Here is a 21,777-nt window from a genome sequence, read left to right as displayed (position 1 = left end):
ATGTTCTGTTTCACACTTGCCTGTTCTAGTTGCAACTGGGCCAAAATGAAAGCACAGGCCTGGAGTACTAGGAAATTTAGGATATTTGCCAAGTTAACAGCCCTGTGTGCTTGTGGCCATTTTAAAGTCTGTGGAGAAGAATAAAAGCAGTTAAATAGCAGGTGAGTGAAAATCAGCTGCTTTTCCCAGAGAGGTGTCTGCTTCTGGGCTGGTTAGTTTAGACTCAGTTTTGCTTTCAGCACTCATAGTTGGTACTGCTCAGATTCAGCCCACACTTCTGAGGCTGGTATCTCTGTGAGCTATATAGAAGGCATCTTAAACAAAGCTGTGCTCTTTTGGTTTTTCGTTTGTAAAAAGATTTTATTCCCTGTAATGTAGGTGCTCTTTTTTTCACAGTAAGTGTAAATAAAATGTGTTTATTAGCTGACTAATGCCAAATTCGGTCTTTAATTCTGATCATGAGGACCACTCATCACAAGCTGTTGGTCATCTGAATCCTATAAAATAGAGTAAAAAGAAAATCAGACTTGAACACTACATTAAGAAACAAAAGTAACTTTTTCGCAGATTTGTCCATACAGATGCCAGAGTTGGCACCTGACATTTTTGCAGCAAACAAGTCCTTTTACTGGATGCAAAATGGTGCATTTTGATTTTAGACTCTGTACCTTGGTGAGGGTGTGCTCTTTCCTTCCCTGCATTCCCAGCCCCCTCCCTGCTGTGTTTCAGATTCTTTGGAGTGCCAGCGTGGCTCTCAGCAAGGAGACATGAAGACAAATTAGAAGGCTTCTTAAGTTTGTATGGACATGTCACTGCCATCCAGTGGCATTTGAAGTCCAGTTTAATTCAGCTGTCTTTGAAGGTGGACTTGAGATGCAGCTGTTGACCACAGCTTTGATTTTACTACAGGTGAGACAAACCCAATTTCCAGCAGCAGGGAGACAGGAGAGCCAGGAACTCAAATGCTGGCTTCTTGCATTAATTTTTATTTTCCAGCTAGACGTTTTTCTTTCACTAAGTCATTCCCTCTTACCACTATATTAGTAGTGTCTCAATCTCAAAGCAAAATGAGCACTTACTGAGAAAAGATCATAAGTAGGTTCTGGTGAAGTCGCTGTCGAAGGACTTTCGTATGAGGGGTTGGTGATACTTGAAGGCTGTGACTTGTCCAGCGATGTGGTGTCAGTGTCATCTTTTGACTACACAAGAGAACCCAAACTTAAGTTTCATCTTCTTCCTCCAGTGCATAAAGTGGGGCACTTGAGCTTCACTACCTACTGGTGCGGTGTTGTGGTTGAACTGGCTTTGTTGTCTAAACCTGTCTCTGGACATGAACTGTGGTTTTGGCTGTTGTATTATCTCAGGTCACTTAACACTGGTGTCTCTTTTCCTCTCCCTTCTTATTTTTAAGCCTCAGTGAAGAATGGGAGAGGAAGTGTGGACCTGAAATTGTGCTTGGAGTGAAAAGCATCTGGTTAATCCTAAGGGCTCTCACTGACACCATTTAAAAATGCAAGTGTTTACCCTGGCTCTTGACTGCTGGGTTTTGTTTCTAGAAGATGATTCACGTTACATGCAGGGACTAGAACAGGAAGGGATTTCTGTTCACTTCCAGGTAGACTTTCTTTTGGTTTGGTTCTTGTGTATTTTGTAATATTTTTTTCTCTTCCCTCATCTCTGTAGCTTGGCTGTTGCTGGCTGGTTTTGCATCTATGTGTTGCTAGCAAAATTAGTTAAAAGAAATCAAGCATGTAAGTGCATCAGTATAAAAACCTGCACTTTTCAATTCTACAGGCATTTCAATTTGTTTGTTTTTTGGATCTGGCCTTTTTCCTATAGTTTAGGAACTGTTATTAATGTTCTATCAAACATTTCAACCTCCAGAACAACAAAATAAATAGCAATGGAGGACAGGTGCCCTTTCAGTGGTTGTATTTGCCTGCTTCCTTAAGGGTGAGCTTTCTGGGGAGGCAAAGACTTCTGCACTGCTGTGGTGTAGTTAAATGAGCTTTGGGCCAGTCCTTGGCGTTGGAAGTGTCTGTGTGAGCAGACACTTGGGTGGAGAGGTCTGAGGGCAATTGTAAGCTCATGCCCAAGGCAAGTGTGTGAGCCCTTCCCCACTTCCTCTGTGTCTCAGTCTGAACAGTTAAGTGTGAAGTGATGAGGGTTTTTAACCTAGCTTAAAACCCCTGGAGAAACTGGAGATTGTGGGTTTGGGAAGTGCAGTGGGTCTGGGGAAGTGTTGTCCACCCCCTGCTTCGTGTTCTCACCCGCCACCTACCTTGAAGTGCTGGAAGCCTGTGTTTTTCTTCCTGAACCTGAGGTAAGAATATCCAATAAGAGCCACAATTCCAGTAACTAGACAGATGCCAAAGAATATTCCTGTCCCAGAACTGGCATGGAGAGGAGCCTGGAAGCAAGGGAGAGGGTGAGTGAGCTATGGGTGCATACTGGTCAGGTTACAGCATCCATGCAGTGTCCCTTTGAGCTATGCTCTAGTCCTGAGCTGTTCTTGTGTTTGGGTTTCCTGGTAGGTGTTCCCTAGAGACATTTAAATGCGGCCTTTTGACAGAATCATAGAACTGTTTATGTTGAAGTAGATGATTGAGTGCAACCGTTCACCCAGCACTGCCAAGTCCATCACTACACCTTGTGGACCAAGGAGACAACTGGATAACTGGGAGCTTTGCAGGAATTCATGCAGGCAAAAGGTATCTGTTTTCAAAAAACCTTGTTGTTTTGGATTGGAATGAATGCCAAAGCAAGAGTAAACAATGCTCCTTAGAATCTTGAAAGGTCTTTTTGGAAGAACTAAAGTGGAACTTTAAAATCTCTCTTACACACATGAGCTCCATTATGTTATATAAAGAAAATAAATTTATAAATGTGGGAAGAAATTGTTCAGACAAATATTTTGGTATCACTGGTACCTTGTTTTCAACTTCTAATTCTCTTTGAAAGTAACCTTTTAAGCTGAAAGCTGCTTGTATGTCAGGGAAACTGGGAATATATGAATGTCAGCAAGGAGTTTAGGGTGACATAAGACACAGTTACCTCTCACCACCCCAAAAACCTAAATCACTATGTACTTACAGGTTCTGATGGAGCCTTTAGAGGCTCTGAAATGATGTGGATTATCCCGTTGGAAGCAATTATATCCCACTCAACAATAGCACTTCTGTCCACATATCGGATCTCACCCTACCAGGAAAAGAAGGAATGAGAGCTGAGCTTTGACCCTTCTCCCTGTGGTACTGAAATTGATGTTAAGATGATTTCCCCACCTCAGCTGCTGACACCCAGAGAGAAAAAATACAGGGGGTTTCACACTGCTGCCTCCCTGGACATCAGCTGGGGATGGCCCCAGGCTGGTCATGGCTCTCCTGCGCATGAAGTAGCCATCATCGTTACCTGCGTGCTGCCTTCATGTTGCTCTGTCCTTTTTATTTCTTTTCTAATTAAAGGTTTTTGTGATCTTTGGGAAATTGCCAAGCTCTGCCTAGAAGTGCTGTTATTCCTGATGCCAGGCAGCCACTTTCACTGTGGAGGAAGCCACTTGCCACTTGAGTTTGCTGGCTGGAGTTTGCTTGCCGTGAGCACGGCTGAGTTGGTGTCTCTTGCCTCTCCCAGAAAGTTACCAAGAAACTTTACAAATGCCAACACCTTTTTTTTAATTATAAGCTGCTGCTCTCATCTCTTCATCCCACAGCCATCTCCCCCATAATCCTGCCAAGCTGAGAGAAGAGTTAAATGAAGCCCATATCCCCATTTTTGCATTCCCGAAAGCCACTTCAACAGCTTCCTTTGTGTTTTGCAGGTCTGAGCTTGTCCATTTGCAAGCTTGTAAATTTGCAGTTTGCCAGCTCCTATCCTTCAGTCTCTGGACAGGAAAGAGCCTTCTAAACTCAGTCTCATTGCTGCCCACTCTAACCTTATCAAAATGCCCTCCAGATCCGTGTGCCACCCGATCACAGGGTATAGCCTGAGAGGGGGAAAGGCACAAAGATGGGAAATTTATTACAAAGGTACCTGATCAGCAGTGGGGACTTGATGTTCCTGGCCCCTGGAGTTTGTAATGAGGAGTTTTTTCCCTAGACGAGTTAGAAGGGTGCTTCCATTGGTTAAGTCCTCATAAAACATTATATTGGCATTAGATAGATGATACTCGATGTCTCTCCCAGAAAGTGTCTGCAAATGAGGGGCAAAATACAAGGAGTGTTAATGGATCTCATTAATCCTTTGGATTTACTAGTAGGCTAAGTGCCTGTGACCCTTTTTTCCCCCTCTGCTATTAATGCTGCAGCAAGTGCAGCAGCATTAGAGGTTATTGGGAAATCTGCATGGGAACAGTGGGACCTTCTGTCCCTGCTGGCCTCTGATGGCTGCCTGCAGCAGGCAGCACCTTAATTCCAGCAGGACAAAGGATTTCACTCCTCTGTAGGATGACCTGATGTGATGAGACTCAGAGATATTCCAAACAGCTTGAAGATGTAAACCAGTACATGAACCCTTGTGGATTGTTTGAGACAGTGTTTGATGGAAGGAAGGAAAGAAAGAATAAAAGGAGTAAGCATAGGAACAGTTAGGAATGGATGCCTTTAATGTATTTGTGGGAAATACCAAAGCTGTGTGCTGCTTTCTTCAAGTAACTGTGCTCAATGCTAATGAGCTGGAGCAGACTTCATCTGAGGCAGACTCCTCCATAACAGGGTAACTAAAATGCCTGATGGAAAAGTCTTTGTAGTGACTTGAACACTCGATAACCTTGCGCCCCTAACCATGGAAGGGAAATGGAAACAATGAATTCGTGTCTTTTGTGAGTACAGTTTAAATTATATGGGATTACACAGAAGTCACATCATACTAAGATTATTTTTTTAAGCTTAAATTTTAATGGGATGCAGAAACTCATAATAGCTGTTTAAAAAGTGTTAATAGAACAAGGAAGGAAAAAAAGAAAACCCCCTGACCTCATTTTCCTTTAATCCACTATCATTGGGAGCAAAGAGAGTGGCGTGCACTGACAGGTCTGTGAGGTACTGCAGGAACTCTCTCCCCTTCCTAGAGGTGTTGGAGTAAGCCATGATGTCCTAGGCAGAAACAAAATCCAGCTTTACTAAAGAACAATTGTGCACTCTTGTGTGGAGGGTGGAAAAGATGAGACCGTATGAACGACAACAAAGGAACTTTCTGTTATTAGCCACAAAGCAGCTCTGGAGTGACTTTAGAAAGGAATTTCGTATTCAAAACCCAGCTCTAGCTGCTGATTTGACGAGCACATCTTAAGCTGATTTGCAGAAGTCGGGCCCCTGTTGTCTTTGAGGCTGCTTATACATATAGTGCCTTTCTGAGTAGTGACAAGGAAGGAACTCTTTAACATTTTGCCTTTTCCCAGCAGCAATTTGATAAAGTTCCGAAGCACTGTGCTCCTTGTGATGCTTAAGAAGTTGTGCAGAGTCTCCTTTAAGCTAAAGCTGCACCAGGCTTTTAATTCCAATTGAATTTAGAATCCGGAAACCTCTCTGGGGCAAGTCATTAAAAAAATAGTAACTAAGTTCTGATTTTGAGGGTGCAGAGTTAGACCACTCCTCCTTGCTTCACTGGTGTGTTGTTACTGCCTGTGTTTGCTGGGCTAGTAAAGCAAACCTTGGATAAAGCATTTGGGGCCTGCTTTGCTGCACTCCCACCCCATCCTTGGTTCCTACCGACAGGAAGTTTGTCAGAGTTGGGAAGGACATCAGCACTTGCAGCAAGTTCCCACTACAGGAGATGCCGTCTCCCACATAGCCTGGCTTGCAGGTGCAGTTCACCTCTGAAAGGTACAAATACGGAGAGCTGTATGGGCAAACACCCTTGCCAAGAAAGGTTTACGTGGCTCTGTGCCTGAAAAACAACTTGTAAGCAGCAGGTTATGATTTTTTTTTAAGTTAAAAAAGAGGCAAAGTCTCTTGCAGTGTTGTCTAGCAGCCTGTGGCTGATGGAAGGAACCAAAGTCTGGGCTGCTGCCCCCGTTTGCACAGAGAGATGTGGCAAAGGACCCTCTTACCTTTCTCCCTGTAGCAGAAAACATCCCAGGTTTCGCTCAGATTGGCTCTTCTCCCGTAGTCCACGATGCCGACGTATCCGGAGCCGCAGTTTGGGGAGGAGAAGCCAGTGGGGTAGCCCACTCTTTCAGCATCCAGCCAGCCAGCAGAGCACAGGTGGTACCTCGCCTGTGGTCAGCACAGCCAGAAGGGAAAAACGCAGGGGAAAAGCTGTGTGGTGGGGCTGGGGAACTGCAGATGGAATGAACAGAGCCCCCGGGGCGCTCAGGCAGCACCTGCCCTGCCAGCACCCCTCCTGTGGATCTGAATGGGCTCTGTCCATCCGTCTGTCCTGCAGCCTGCCCTGCACCGAGCTCTGTGCCAAAGGGGACCAACCAAGCCTTTCCTGGAAAAGCCTCCCTGATCGGAAAGTTGGGCAGCATCAGAGGAGGATGTGAAAGCCAAAGGTGATGCGCAATTCCGTGGTGTGCCAGCCCGCCTTTTGCCTGTGTGGATAGGGCTGACAAACCAACTCAAAGTAGAGTGTAAGTGACCAGGAGTGCTCGAGCCAGCCCCATTGCTGACTTTGCTGCTTTGAGGGAAACATTTAGACTATGGGGCACAGAGAACCTGCAGCTTTGGCTGCAGTCTGAATCTGCAGTAGAAGTAGGTTGATGTACAGGCTGTGGTCCAGCTTCACATTTTGCTACAGGTGTCTCTAAACAGTGAGTGTCTTTCTTCCTTCCATAGTTGGAAGGAGCTAGAGACAGTCAGTCTGACCCACTCTTCTAAAACAAGTTTTGCAAACCCGGGTTGAGATGCTTACCCTACTCACATCAACAATGTGTTGCCTGTAATGTGCTCAAGGAAAGCAAAGTGGAAATGGGTCTGTTAACAGCATTTGAGAAAAAGATTCCTGGAGACTTACTTTAAAGAAATAAATTAAGCATAATTCTGAAGTGCACATTTCTTTAAGAAGTGGTAATAATTAAAATCCCCTGGAAAATACTCTGAAAGTCTGACTCTACCTCTCACCCCATCATCACTGGAAACAAGAACTTGTCAAGTGGTTCTAGTGCTGTGTGAACAGGCATGAAACCAATAAAAAGTCTGAAAACTGCTCCCAGCCAAACATACCAGGGAGCATAGGTGAAGGAAAGGTGGGCAAATTATGCTTATTACACAGAGCAGCCCCCTTGCTCCTCCCTCTCAATTTACACTGTGACTCAGTGCTCTTTGGGGATCTCCTCCCTCGGAGAGGCCTCCTCACCTTCTGTGCGTAGAGCAGCTGGTTGTAGGTGGCGATGGTGGCCGACTCATTGGCACAGGCCTCCCTGGCCTGCTCATAAGTCATTTTGTACTGCCCCAGGGGGGAGCGCAGGTGGAACACCCCGACCGTGGTGTCTGCAAGAGAGAGAAGGACCAGCTCTTCCTGAAGGGGTTTCTGTGCCTGGATGCAGAGCCAGCTGTGCCGTACGAATACCCGTGAATTTTGTGAAACGTAGTTAGAACAGATTGATTCCTTAGGGATATTCCCACCTGGCCTGCCCTCACATGTTGCTTCATGGAGCTGGTATTGCCAAGTATGTAAGCACACATTCCAACTGCAATCTCATTGTTTCACAGCGACAGAGGTAGAGGGCTGAGCAAGCTAATAGTGCCACAGGGCACAGGGCTGGTGGTGTGCAAGGTGTGCCCTCCTCACCTTGGAAGTGCAGATCAGCACAGTCAGCGTCGGGGTGGCACTGCCCGTTGTCCTGCAGGCAGCGGTCAAGGGGCAGCTGCATCACGGAGCAGTTCAGCCCATCACCAATGTAGTTGCTTTTGCACTCGCACTTACGTCTGTCCTGCTCAGAGAGAGAAGGAAAAAGGCCAAGACAAGCATTTAGCTGACCTAAAACTGGTGTTTCAGGCAACATTCTGAACTGTTGGGAAAATCTCATTTGATGTAAGCAGGAATGGACAAACAGAAAAGTTGCTACTAACAACTAAGCCAAACATTTACACACGTACTTGGGTGCTTTGCTGAATTAACACCAAAGCATAATTTCATCCACAAAGTTAGTAACGTGCATAGGAGGGTTATATGACACATAATTCACAAAAACGGATGGCAAACATATCAAAATGATATTTAAATGGCTGGGCATGGAAGCAAGAATGGAATTTAATGGCCCACTGATACTAATAAATGAGAGCTATAAACCAAGCAGGAATTGGTGACATCTAGGGACTGCGAGGGTTGACAGCTGGAATGGATTATCAGCAAGACTTTTCTAGATCACTCCTGGAAGGCAGCTCAGGCAAGACACCAGTGGAATGGAGAAGTGATCCTGGAAGCACCAGGACAAATGCTGGATCAAGTCACCTGCACAAGTTTTCCCTAACCACACCGACTATGTGGGTCATGGAATTTGTATCATGTGGCTGTGGAGCTTTTAAGCTGAGTTCAAGCAACAAACAAGTGACACTATTCTCCCAGCTGTCACTTTGTTTAGCTTCCAAAATGTATTTAATTTTGATCTAACAAATTCCTACAGCAAATAAGGATATCCAGTTAGGGAGAGCTAAGAGTGGGACAGAAAGACTATGTATGCAAAACATCTCATCTTCTGTGTTATCCCATTCCCCAGAGCAAAGATGTCAGATTGCTTCTCACCCTTCAGCTGAAAGCATACCAAGCTGATGTGGAAAGTAGGTTGGAGCTAAGTAAAAGTTGTTTTGGAAAACAGGGATTTGGAGAGGTGCAGAGTGCCATCCAGCCAGAGGAGACTTCTGCTGGCACCAGGGAGAAATGTGTCAGACTTCCCGTCTGGGGACTGAAACCATTCAACTTACAGGGCCTATGACAATGCAAATGGCATGCTCGTGGCAGCCTCCGTTGAACCCATCAGCACAAGGATTTATTGGAAGGCAAGTAAACCCATCTCCCTTGTATCCCTTCTGGCAGCTACAGAAGACTTTCACCCCGTGCTGTGTGCATTCAGCCGCCTTGTGGCACCCACCATTGTTCTGTTTGCACAGTTCTGCAGCTGCAGGGGAAGAACGGAAATAAGTGAGTAAAGTCTGCTTTTAAAGAGGATGTTCTTCATAAAGACAAACCATCACCAGTCCTTTCACACTAAAACTACTAGAATACTTGTTCAAGAAAAAAAAAAGCTGTTTTCGTTTCCTGAGGCATTACTGAATTTCTGTAAGTCTATCTCTTAGGCCTCTGAAGGCCTTGTCAGGATGTTCTTGATTTAGGAGACATGGTACCAACCCTCAGACTTCTGGCCAGGTTTGGAAGATGTAAGACACCTGGCTGAGAAAGAACAACTCTTTCTGTACAGTGTTACCAGGGAACTGCCTTGCCTACAGTCATAAAAATAAATCATAGAATCATTTTTGTTGGAAAAACCCTTTGATATCATCAAGTCCCAGTGTAAATCCTCTGAGGGAAACCCAGCTTAAAACCCTGCTGTGTTCAAACCTTGACTGAAGGGCACTTGCTGCCCATGGTCCTGCTTGGTAAAGTCTGGAGAAGGCAGCCTTCTGATTTATAAAAAGCTGAACTCTCTATATCCTAACTTTGTTTCACTTGCTGCACAGTGGAAGTTTTTAGGTTGGACAGGCAACATGTCACAGTGGGCAGTAACTGTGTTCACGTGCATGTGGAGGAGGGAAGAAGCTGCCTTCTCGCTGTGAGGAGGGGGTGGCAGCTCACCTGTGCATGTGATCCCGTCCCCGTTGTACAAGGGCTTGCACTGGCACGTGTTGTTCTCCGTGCAGACGGCGTGGGCCGAGCAGCTCGGGGAGCACGTTGGCGGCAGAGCTGCAGGGAAGGCAGGACAGCTGGAATGAAAGAGCTCTTGTACCATCATGCACAAGGAGAACCCTTCATACCAGTCTGGTTAACTGGGAAACTTCTAAGACATTTAGTTTTTGACTGCCACAGCCCAAAGCCCCTCCATAGGGGAGGTGGGAACTCCTATTGCCATATCACAAAATAGGAGACAGTGGGCTGAAGGGATTTGTCCTCAGTCCAGAGCAGAGTCCCTAAGTGTTCTTAGATGGCTCCTAACATTATTAACCCTTTCTCTCTTATCTATGGGAACCTTCTGATGAACTGCAAGTACTTTCAACCCATGGCTCCATGGACAGAGTCTGGTGAGAGCAGGCAGAGACCTAGCTTGGTTTCACACAGCCGGCCAGTCCATCCTGTTTCACAGAAACATCGTCCTGTCCCTGAGTATCCTTCGTCACACTGCCCGTTGTTCTTGCATTCACAAGCTGGAAAAGAAGCACAGAAATCACTTGCAGAGTGGCAAAGGGGAAAATCTTGCTCTAGAGAAACACCATCATGTCAGTTTAGATACAGTATTATCCAGCAATAATTTATCTGAGCCTAACTTCATGGTATTTCACCATGAGGCCAGTCAAGCAGAGGACCAGACTTTCCAGAGTTGTTGAGCAATCTTCATCCTTGGGGGTTTGCAAGTCCTGACAGGATAAATCCTGAACAACATGAGCTCAGAAGTGACCCTGTTTTGAGAAGGGAGTTGGACTAGAGACCTTCTGAAACCCCTTCCAATCTGAATTATCCTGCAGTCCTATGATTTTATGACTGGCATTAGTTCAATGTGCCTCTGACAATGAAAATGAATATTGATCTGCACATTGCAGTGGAGTAGCAAACTCCACAAAGGACTGTGGCAGGAAAGAGTTAATGGCTGAGCTGAAGACCCCGTGCACCACAACACCAGACAAATCACTCCTAATGAGCAACAGCTGCTAATTGTGGGGAGGACCGAGAAAAACAAGGTGTGTGGAGGGAGAGTGCTTGGTTGCTGTGTGGGAGAAGGTCCAGCTGAGCAAAGAAGCCACATATGAGGTTAGTGAGCTTTGCTGTAAAATGTAGACAAGTTACCTATATTTTTTTTTTAGGTTTCAGATATTTTTATGACTAAAAACTTTTGGATTCCTTCAGTTCCTTTTATAGATGAGGCTTTGCTCCTTCTGCCCTCCAACCTGAGGTGTGATTTAATCTATAGGTGATGTTTTTTCCCCCTCCTCTTTGGGCCTTGCAATAACTTATGTGCTAAATCCTTCTTAAAAAATTATTCATGGCTCTCTATTTTATAATTTAATGCTGCAGAATCCTTTATGGCCTTATCCTTCTTCCTGAAGTATTGTAGTTTAAAGAAGAAAATTATGTGGGATTGGTGGAACTGATTTTTTGAATACCTGTCCTGCTGAAAAGGAGCTCCACTTGCTGGCTTTTTAAAATTTTACCTGCTTAGTTAATTTTTGGCTGACTTAAATCTATATCAAAAAGAAGGGGCTATAAAATGTTTTTCTCTTAAATTTCATAATCTGGTTTCAAGCTCATGGCTCATACATTTTATGCTATGGTGTGCTATAAAGTGGATGAATTGTAGGTAAGCATAATCCCGAATATCTGTGTCCAAGCCTGTTGTCTTGCCTATACCCCCCCATCCCATGTGCCTCAGGAGCAGTACAGGTGCACAGGGTTAGGATGGAAGCATTAATGTTGTAGCTTCTTATCTGAAGGCTTTATGTCAGGAAAGAATTTAAGTTTAAAGGGAGATATTGATCCTGCTCCCACCTAGTTCACGTTTAAAACCACAGAGAGGTGGATTTTTGTGAGCAGTTGCTTGGCTGTCCCTCTTCACAAACTGCCCTCATCTTGGTGTCCTTTTCCTTCTCTGCAGAAGTAGTGCATGGCCTTGGCCTCCTGCATTCCTTGAGGAACCACGTTGCTAAAATACTCTTAAGCTTTGTGGGGATGGAGGAGAAAGCTGTGCTGCACCTAAAACCACTTGTTGCTGGAGGTTCTGCTTCTATTCTATTACTTATGTACCATGTTAAGAGTAGGAGGTCCTGTGCAGACACAGCCACGTAGCCTCTGCACTCCTGGCCTTGAGACCTTGTGCCATCCCCTGGTGTGAGGAGGCACCAAGGAAAAATGTTTGTGTTAAGAGGGACCCATTCCTTGGCTCACTGAGAAACTCCTTGCTGACAGACTAGTTTAGGCTTGACGTGGGCATGGATCTGGAGAGGGAGCTCAAACGTACGCCTGCAGGTGAAGCCGTATCTGCCTGGCAAGCACAGCTCACACGCCGTCCCGTTGAAGCCGCTGTTGCAGTGGCACTCTCCTGTCCCCGTGTACCCGTCGTCACAGGAGCCGTGGCCGTTGCATGGGGTCTCTGGGCCCCCTGGGCAAGCTGAAAGGTTCAAAAAGAGAAGTGGCTCTTTAGGTCAGGTGCATGTTTATTCATTGTTGCTGTTGGTTACCTACTGGTCTGTAAAAATCATTGAGCAGGGAGTGCCTGTAACTGCATCTCTGTTGAGGCGTGCAGAAGTGGCTGTGACGCTTATGGCTACTGTGAGCCTCATGCTCTAAATTCCTTGACGTGCTTTCACAGCTCCTATCAGAAAAGCATTGAGGATCCTTCCAGCCCTGACTTGTGGGTGCTGTTATCTGGCTGTTTGCTCATTCAGACCCATCTGTGAATGGCACTGCCTAAATCAAGACTTTTTTTGTGCATCTCTTTGGGTCTGTGTGCTGTCAGGACAACCCCAAAGAGTGGCTCAGGCTGAGATGGCCAAAATTGCATGGGATCTGCATGTGTCTCTGTGAAACTGGGACGGAGCAAGCTGGCAGGGCTATGTGTGGCTGGACCTATCTGCCAGCAGAGATGCTGACCTGGATTGTGACCCTGTGTGCCCTGGTGGGATCCTGGTACTGTTCCCCTACAGGGCTGGCAGGTGAATGAGCTCACTTTGGAAGCATCTGCTAACAAATTGCTGAGATGGAGCCTCCCAAACCATCTCCAGCTCCTCAGAACTACAATTTCTGAGCTTACTCTGCTGATGAGTGCACTTGTCTGTGGCTGAGCAATCATGCACTGGTTCTCAGGTGTGTTCTGGTGTTGCTGAGTGAACCTGAGCCTGTTTGTGTTTAAAGGACTTTCAGCTGGTGACTTGCTCAGCAGGACAGCATTCACTCTCTATAGCATTCACCTGCTACTATGGAGTTTAAAACTTGCTCTAAATGAAAAGGCAGTTAACACTTTGTGTTCTTCAGCTCTTGCAACCAAGTTCTTTCATCTTGCAGCTGGTCTCTCCTCATGCCCCTTATCCCAATTCTCCCAGTTTTGTCTGCTGGGAGCTACACAGCTGTATTGGGGAGGGGGAAGGGGAGGGACACAGGCTGGCCATGTGGGTGGGAATCCTACCTTGGCAGTCTGGCCCGAAGTAGCCCTTGCAGCACTTGGCTATGTGGATGACCATGGAGCAGTTCCTACGGCAACCATCCCTCCGCAGCCCATAGGACTCGTAGGTGCACCAGTGGATTCCTTCCTGCATGTCACATGTGCCAGTGCAGAGAGAGGAGGGGGGGAAACACAGGGAAAGGAGTGCTGTGTGGAGGTTTGTTTTTTTTCCTCTTTAAATTATAATTTCTGATGTTCATTGACTCAAAATGTGATGTGTGGAGAGTGTGGGTATGAGACCCCCACCTTCTCTGATTCTTGACGTGCTAAACACTGTTAATGAAAGTGCAGGGGCTGTTCTGGAGTCAGCTGAAGCACTTTTACAGTGGATGCTGTGTGAGACCAACAAGCATTCCCCACCACCAGCACCTGGATGTTTGCCCAGGGACAGCTTTTCCACTTAATTGTGTGGTAGCATTCTCGAAGGTTCTCTTTTTATTTATTCTAAGAAGCTTTTTCTGGTTTGCTGTTGTGAAATGCAGAGAAGAGCAGGTTAGACTGCTTACAAGTGAGAATTGAATGTATTACCTTTGGTTTTGTCCCTGGAGGGCATTTAGTGTTACTGAAACAGCTAGCACAATGCCCCTGGAAAAGGGAAAAAAAAAGCATATTAAAATAATGGCTACAAAAGGCCACTTGGCTTTGACAAAGTCTGTTTTATGAGAGCAGAAAATATGAGCAGAGAAAAGGTAAAGCTTATTGCACTTAAAAAATTAATAGAAAATTTTGGAGAAACGATAGAGGAGAGTGACAACAAAATAGTTGTAATAATTTAGTGCCACAAAAATGCAAGAAAATAGTTTTGATACCAGAATATAAGTTCTGGAAGAAGAAACTGCTCTGGATTTAAAGAAACAGGGGAGAGATGATGAATGTTCTTCAAACAAGTATTGACATGATCTGTATCAGATCTGGATGTCTAACTTGGAGGATAGAAAAATGTTTACTTCTCAGGAAGTACTGACCAGATCCGAGGAAATTATTTAATTTCATTTAATGAAATCATAAACAAGAGGCAACTTGAGCAGGTGGGATATACACAATTATTGGTTTTATGATTGAAATATATGTTCCGATAACCTTTTTTTAAACACTGAATACCGGAAAATTACTGTACTTCTAGGTAATTTTTTCATACATTCAAATTAAACAGAAGTAAACTTGGTCTTGAAACCACTTCAAGATGTCTTTCAAAATGTCCCATTTGTGGGACCTGTCAAAGTTCCCAGAGGAAACTTCCTCCACGCTAACAGTGCCTGTTCAAGTGTGTTAAAAACAAGAAATGCCAGAGACTGAGACAGAGTAGGCAGTTCTCTATCTTGTGTCCTTCATACCCTGTGCTGCTGTTCTTCCCTGCTGTAATAGCAAACTTTGTAAATGCCATCTCTACAGACAAATCCATAGTGTGAACTTCCACTAATTTAAAGACACAGCAGAAAGATTTGTCCTTGCTCAGATTTTTGCTTGCATGTGGAAGGTGCTTTTTTTTTTTTTTTTTATGGTCTTAACTGAAACCACTTGTTCTGTGTGCTGCTTCATGTGGATACAGGGTTTCTGCTGTGCACCTCTCAGGCGTTGTGCTGCACTACTTAATCTCTCTCTAGGCAGTGCAGCAGATGCAGCCACCCTGCAGCACTGGGGCTTACTGGCAGGAGCACCAGAGCTGCAGGGAGGGCTGGCCCGGTGAAGGTGGACGTTGGCCCTTGGGCTGTGTTGTTGTCAGGGTGAGGAACCCGAAATGGGCACTGACCATGAACTCCACGGTGAGGAAGCTGTCGCAGCGTCCCCCCAGGCTGGGCTCCATCAGCAGGCAGTTGATCCCGTAGGCGATGCCCCCGTCGAACTCCAGCTGCCGCTGCACCACCTTGCACTGTCCATCGTTCAGGAACAGGGCGCCCTGGGAGATGGCATGGGGAGAGGGGGACATGGGGAGTCATGACCCGCTCCTGCTTGGGTTCCTGCTCTCTGTAGGAATGCTCTTGGGACAAGGTGGTGTGTCAAACTATCCTGTAAGCAAAATTGATAGCTATAGGGGCTCAAACCAAATTTTGGGGCCTCTCTTCCTATAGCTGAATGCTGCAACCTGGGCATATGTAACCTGCTATAATGGGCAGATCTGTGTCTGAAGGACTGTGTCCAGCTCTGAGGTTCCAACAGAGGAAAGATGTGAATGTGTTGGAGCAAGTCCAGAGAAGGGCCATGAGGATACTCAGAGGAGCACCTCTGCTACGAAGACAGGCTGAGAGAGCTGGGGCTGTTCAGCTGGGAGAAGAGGAGGCTTCAGGGGGACCCTAGAGCACCTTCCAGTCCCTAAGTGGGGATATGTGAGAGTTGGAGAAGGATTTTTAACAAGGGCATGTAATGATAAGACAAGGGGTAATGGCTTTAAACTGAAAGAAGGTGGGTTTAGATTGGATATTGGGAAGAAATTATTTACTGTGGGGTTGGTGAGACACTGGAGCAAGTTGCCCAGAGACCTGTGGATGTCCCATCCCTGGAAGTGTTCAAAGACAGGTTGAATGGGATTTTGAGCAACCTGGTCTACTGTAAGGTGTCCCTGCCCATAACAGGACAGGTAGAATTGGATGATCTTCAAGGTTCCTTCTAACCCAAACCATCCTATAGTTCTATGATGTTTTTATCTTCTGAAGAGGACAGAGTATGCCAGTCTATGTCCCCAGGTTAACCTTTTGCATACTTAGACTTAGGTGCTTTCCAGGTATGATCTGATACATTTGCAAAGAAAAATGTGACATTGCTCTGGTTTAACAGGCTATGTGTGTGCCTGCAATCTTAGCTTGTAAGCGCTTACAAGCGAGAGTTTGCATGCAGGTGCTGCATTCTTGGGGTTCCAAACCAGGCTGATCTTGGTGGTTTTGCACTGGTATTTTAGTGTAGAAGTTAAAGTGTGCTGCTATTTCACTTTCAAGTTAACTGAGAGCTGTTTTGAATGAGTAGCGTTTTACAACAGAGCAAATGACAGCTCCAAACTGTCCTGCAAACCATCTAGAATCTGTTGGTGTGGCTCTTGTCGTGTACTGGGGAATGACCAATGAATTTTGGTGCCCCTAACCCTGCCTGGGGGCCGTGCAAAGGCATGGTGTGGTCTGCAGGAGTGGATCCTGCAGCAGGGGTGAGGGAGATAAGTGTGCCAGTAGAGTGAACACTTACAATCTCCCCGTTATCCCCACAGCTCACACTGAGGTTGGAGCCCTGCAGGGTCTTCAGTGAGGTGGAGCTGGGGAGCTGGTAGGCCAACACCTGGGAAGGAAAAGGGGAGATATATATCTGGGCTTGCATATTTTGGCTGTGGCAACGCTCCCAAAAAGCAAGGGCTTACCGCAGTGTCACGGACAATGTGGAATTTGAGGTACTGCACCAGTTTGTCAGTGTTGGACTTCTTGAAGAGGAAGTCCTGCTGCTCCTGTGGCAGCCCACGGATGGCTGTGTCTGTAGGCCAGAAGAGTGTGACGGGTTTGTGAATGGGATCGTTGATCAGTCCAAGCAGGTTGTTCTTCTGCAACACAGAAGGGGTTATTGGGGTGGAAGATTAATCCTCTGCCCAAAGGGATGCTGACCCTGTGGAGTGAATGTCTGGTATAACTGGAGTGTAATGCCCTGTGGGCTGCCTGGTCAAAGCCTGCAAGAACCTTGACTTTAAAACCAGCTACGTGAGTTGAGCTTGAGATACAGTAGGACAGAGCTGAGTGGAGAAGGGAAAGGTGGCTGTGGGTCTGCTTGACATCCCCCCACCTCTGTGGGAGTGTCGCTGGTGGTGACCAGGGTTGCTGTGTACTCTATTGTGAGCCCTTTGGTTCTCCTGAACAACATCCTGCCAGTGGTGCCATGTGCTGTGTGTGTGCACTTTTGTCTTAAAAAAAATTGTTTGCAACCTTTTCCCAGTGGCTGCTGTCTCTTGTGTCCTTACCTCTAGCAAAGTGTTGAACAGAATGTACCCATGTTTGGCTGCAACCATTTTAAGACTTTCCTACAAAGAAAGAAAAGCGAGTAATTTACCTAAGAAATACATTATTTGGGTATTAAAAAAGCAGAGAAGGGCTTGCTTTTCCCTTTAAGTCACTTTTTGTTATAAAATCAAAGCTGCTGTAAAAGCCCTCTGCAGAAATCCTCTTATACTGTCCTTACTTTAGCTGTAATTCTGGTGAATTTGAAAAGTAATATTGAATTTATTCAGCACTGTAGACAATGTTTGTATAAGGTCTTTTAAGTGTCACTTTTTCTTCTTGTTGACTTGTATGATTTATATATCTGACAGTAACTGTGGAAAAGCCCCTGGGTTGGGAATAGTGATAAGCTGCACATACCTTCTTGAGAGGGAAATCCTGCATATGTGATGGGACCAGAATTTGGTTTATGACATGGATCACACCATTTGTGCCAACAGCATCACTGAGTATAACTTCAGCTTTGTTGTTCAAAACCAGTGTGTTCTGGAAAGGCAACAAAAACTTTTTTTTGTGAAGCATTATGGGAAAGTGAGGCTGACACTGAATTGCTTTGATGTAATGGGCCCAGACCACCTTTTCTTTGCAGCAAACAGTACTTTCATCTTTAATAAATTGTCCTTTGCTTTTAACTTTCCTCATGCTCACAAAGCCAGAGTTTGAGGATAAAATAGCTTGTGTCAAAGCAAGGGTTATACAACTCCACTCTTGGCATACCGAGTAAGTGCTGAACCTTTCAGGTGAACAGGCAATCTCATTTGAAACCCTTTTATTTATTTTTGTGCATCAGAGGAGGAAAGGGAACCACTGAAGTTTTTATAAAAGGTGAATGAGAGTGGACTGGCTTAGTGTTCTGCTCCCTGTCTCTCCATGTTGGGTTACCTGGGAGTAGCTGATGTGTATCAGGTCACCATGGAGAGAGGTGATGTTGGTGATTGCTGTCAGGTCCTTGTACAACAGACTGGCACAACCCACCATGTGGTACCGGAGCACTTGAGCCATCACTCCTTTGGCAACCCAATCATTGACCTGCAGTGGGAAGTGGAGGAGTTGAGAAGCAGCTGAGAGAGGCATCTGAAGCAGAAAGCTCATGGCCAGCTCACCCACAATCCCCGCCCCTTCTACTCACTCGTGGGTCGCTGTTCAGGATGTCTGTGCGAGGGACAAACAGGGTGAAAGGGCCGGGGCCTGCGATATCTCTCATAGACAAGGCCTGCCAAGTTTAAGAGGATAAAGTAGCAATGAGTTAGTGTTTGTGATGCCACACAGGCACTGCCCTGTGGAGGGGGAGGTGGTGCCTGCAGCCCCATTGCTGCCACATGTTGAGTCCTCTTCCCTGCAATGCAAGGGTGAGAGAAAGTCCTCATGTGGGCTTTGACTCCTGGCCTCATCTGTCACCTCTGCTCACATGTATTAAATGGAAGATTTTGGTTTTTTGACTTGTAGCCACATCTCTATCTCCTCTGCAATAACAAATGGAAGACAAGGGAATTAGATTAGGAGTACTAATGGACTTGGGCTATTGCAGGTACTTCGCAATGACCACTGACAAGCTAAATTGAGAGCTCTCTTAAAGCAAGAGGAAGCCAGCTGTCTACTATGGTAGACTATGAAACTAAAATATGAGTCTTTGGGCTAGCAGACCAGTGTGCTGGTCTGTGCTGCCCTGAGGCTTCTGGTAAACAGAGAATTGCTGTTGCCAGTCTTCAAAAATCAGTGAGAGTTGGCTGCATGGACACAGAGCACCCTGTGATGTTTCAGGGAGGCAACTGAAAAGTTTGCCATTTGGAGATGCAGAAGGGGTAGTAAATGAGTGGTATGTTCTTGTTTCAGACTTCATGAGGGATATGCTGGCAGATCTCAGACTGTGAATGGGTGAGAGCTTCAGTTTTATGCCCAGTCTGGAGGCCTTACATTTCCCTGGGACCTTGGTCTTTATCATTAATACTCTAGATCATTAATACTGTTTTAGTGACAGTTAATAGTTTAAATTAGAGCATTAGTGACTGGTAATCCAAACCCAGTCCCAATTACATTGAAGGATGTTGGTACACACCAGATTCTTGCCTGCTTCTCTCCTGTATACACTCTTGGAGAAAAAAAAAGGGAGGAGAACCCCACTCCCAAGAAAACCCCAACAAACCACAACCGCTCAACCTTTTCTTACCTCTAAGTGGAAATAAAACCTCGATGTGTTTGAGTTCCTGAGAAGTTCCTGCAATTAAGAACAAGACTCTGTAACACTGCTGTAAATGCACCTCTCAGAAAAGCAAGGCAACTTCTGGTTTGGAGTAAGTGTTGCATATCTGTACTGCTTCTGTTCTGTTCTTACCTTACTCTCAAACAGTAGGCTTCTTTGAAACCTAAAACTCCCTAGTTCTGCAGTCATAATGATTGTCCACTAAGGTTTGTTTGTTTTGGCAGTTAAGGTTATCTTGCAGCATCCTGTTCCTATTCTCGGTTTCTTGGATTGGGATAATTTCAAATTCTGGGGTACAAATTTGTCCAAGAAAAAAATGGCACATTTCAACCATTGTGTTAAGTAACTGTGTGAAGAAAAACAGGAGACAGCAAATGTGCAGCACTTTACCTGGAAGATGTTGCCTCGGCACTTAAATCCATCCCCAATGTAGTTAGGTTTGCAAGTGCAGGTCCTCTCTGTCAGCTCAGTGTCATTACAAATGGCAAATTCACTGCAGCCTCCATTATTCTTGTAAGAACAAAGTGTAAAATATATAATTCCTTCATTGCCAGGTGTATAAAACAATTCCAATTCACCATTTTTTTCCCTCCCATATGTATAATTTAAAAAGGCTTAATCACAAGATCTTCTTGAAACAACATCTTTCTGGAACATCTGATGGCATATATTTTCTTGCAAACACTAAAGAGCATGTAGGGCTTGTAAAAAAACAAGTCTCCTTTTATGCAGAGGATGTAGTTTTGATTCCCTCCTCATATGCTTAGTTCATGATGCTGTAAGGATGCAAAATATTTGCATGCAAGTCTCACTCTGCACCTTAGGGATGACTCTTAGCTTCTCTGCCAATGCAGCACTGACTTACTCTAAAGGGAACTATTTACATACTGTAAATCACTGTGATGGTGCCAGGACCCTGAATTTATGGAGGAGCATCAGCACAGAACTATTGTTTCTTGTCTGTCTGATGGCCCAGGTCAGCTGGAACAGGGACTTGCCTTGTTCTTGTCTCTAAGACGTCTCCTGTCTGCATCTGAGTCCACTGCCAGAGCAAATTTGGGCTTGGAGCAGTGGATGCATCTCACCCATCTGCCTGCCTCCAGAAAGTTCCCTGTGCTAAGCCGAGATGTTCCTCACTCAGGAGCAGCATGTTGGAGCTCAGAGCTCTGCTCAGGCATTAGTAGGTGCTCCCCTGTTAGCACCTCAGCTTGCAAATAAATTTCTCTCCTGGGCTTGAGAGCGAATTGGGAAAAACTGAGAAGCTCTCTTGTTTTCTCATTTTGTACTTATTCCATGGTGTCCTTTTTGTTGCTGATCATCTCAGAGATCCTTTCCCATGGGCCATGAGAGGGAGCAGTGGGGTCTCTGGAGTGGGGCTCTGCCAGTGGGGTCTGACTTGACAGGTCAGAGAGACGCCGGGCTGTAAGCAGTGGGTTTGGCTGGATTTGCTATGGATTTGGCTTGGCTTAGGCACACTGTTGGCAACTTCAGCTATCTGTGAAACTTTTCTGCACAGAGGTTTGGTCATCGTGGAGCCAGGTTAGCCTCTGGTGCTTCTCAAGATGATCTTTACTTTTTAGTATATAATTAGCCTGGCATAATTAGTCAAGTGGAAGCAGAGCTGCCAGAACGCAGCATAAGAAAAAGGAAAAGAATACAAAACCATAGGGAGCAGTGGCTCATAACTTTAAATTCCCCTTACTCCAGCTTCTGTTTTTGCCCTTGCTCTTTCATCTCTGCAACCTTTCAAGGTTAGAGAAAACCAGTTGACAGGCCAGGCTGGGAGGGTGAGAATTATTGCTACTGTGCTCAGAGCACAGAGGATTAATGTACACGGGAAAGTGGATGTGTCCCTGCTGCAGCTTGCCAAGAGGCAGAGTAGTGCAGCTGGTGCAGAGAACCACACTGATTGCCAATATGTGGCTTGCAGTGTGAGCCAGCCTGTGCAAAACAAATGTAGCTAATTCTCAGCCTTCAGTGACAAGTGAGGGACAGAATGGGCAATGCCGCTAGATATCCTGGGTTGGGTGTTGTGGAAGGAAATGGTTTTGTTGGCTTTTTATAGGAACTCTGTATGACAAATAATTTGCTGACTTAGGTTTTACCACTACAGACCAGGGCCTGTTTCTCTGGCTTGGATTTGAAGTGGGTTATTTAAGACTCAATGATGAGTCCAGGCCCTCACTTGTGTTCTGTTCAGGCTGTGGTCGAGGAAAAGCCCTTCCTGCATATTTAGTTTCTCTCATAGTGACAACAGGAAAGCATGTACTGAACCAAGAACATTTTAGATTAGCCAAGTTAATGTAAATTGA

General features: G+C 45.5%; 1 protein-coding gene across 1 annotated transcript in view; it reads right to left on the bottom strand.

Annotated features, from left to right (window-relative positions):
• Positions 1–345: 345 nt before the first annotated feature.
• The window catches only part of STAB2 (stabilin 2), a 76,553-nt gene continuing 55,121 nt past the window's right edge, over positions 346–21,777 (bottom strand). Inside the window, exons 43-67 of the mRNA XM_032106275.1 lie at positions 19,856–19,975; positions 19,433–19,480; positions 18,395–18,478; positions 18,148–18,294; positions 17,626–17,751; positions 17,229–17,288; positions 16,641–16,817; positions 16,472–16,561; positions 15,051–15,197; positions 13,829–13,885; positions 13,265–13,388; positions 12,101–12,250; positions 10,191–10,295; positions 9,730–9,837; positions 8,862–9,055; positions 7,729–7,870; positions 7,294–7,427; positions 6,047–6,212; positions 5,706–5,812; positions 4,971–5,090; positions 4,030–4,188; positions 3,094–3,201; positions 2,282–2,410; positions 1,080–1,199; positions 346–497 (exon numbers count right to left, since the gene is read on the bottom strand). Coding sequence (XP_031962166.1) covers positions 447–497; positions 1,080–1,199; positions 2,282–2,410; positions 3,094–3,201; positions 4,030–4,188; positions 4,971–5,090; positions 5,706–5,812; positions 6,047–6,212; positions 7,294–7,427; positions 7,729–7,870; positions 8,862–9,055; positions 9,730–9,837; positions 10,191–10,295; positions 12,101–12,250; positions 13,265–13,388; positions 13,829–13,885; positions 15,051–15,197; positions 16,472–16,561; positions 16,641–16,817; positions 17,229–17,288; positions 17,626–17,751; positions 18,148–18,294; positions 18,395–18,478; positions 19,433–19,480; positions 19,856–19,975 — 2,973 coding nt within the window. The 3' untranslated portion in view covers positions 346–446. The remainder of the gene's footprint in view (positions 498–1,079; positions 1,200–2,281; positions 2,411–3,093; positions 3,202–4,029; positions 4,189–4,970; positions 5,091–5,705; positions 5,813–6,046; positions 6,213–7,293; positions 7,428–7,728; positions 7,871–8,861; positions 9,056–9,729; positions 9,838–10,190; positions 10,296–12,100; positions 12,251–13,264; positions 13,389–13,828; positions 13,886–15,050; positions 15,198–16,471; positions 16,562–16,640; positions 16,818–17,228; positions 17,289–17,625; positions 17,752–18,147; positions 18,295–18,394; positions 18,479–19,432; positions 19,481–19,855; positions 19,976–21,777) is intronic.

Source organism: Corvus moneduloides, chromosome 4, assembly GCF_009650955.1.
Source record: "Corvus moneduloides isolate bCorMon1 chromosome 4, bCorMon1.pri, whole genome shotgun sequence".
In the NCBI taxonomy this organism is placed as follows: Eukaryota; Metazoa; Chordata; class Aves; order Passeriformes; family Corvidae; genus Corvus; species Corvus moneduloides.
The sequence above is the reverse complement of the archived record's forward strand: the minus strand, read 5'-3'. Positions and strand labels throughout refer to the sequence as shown.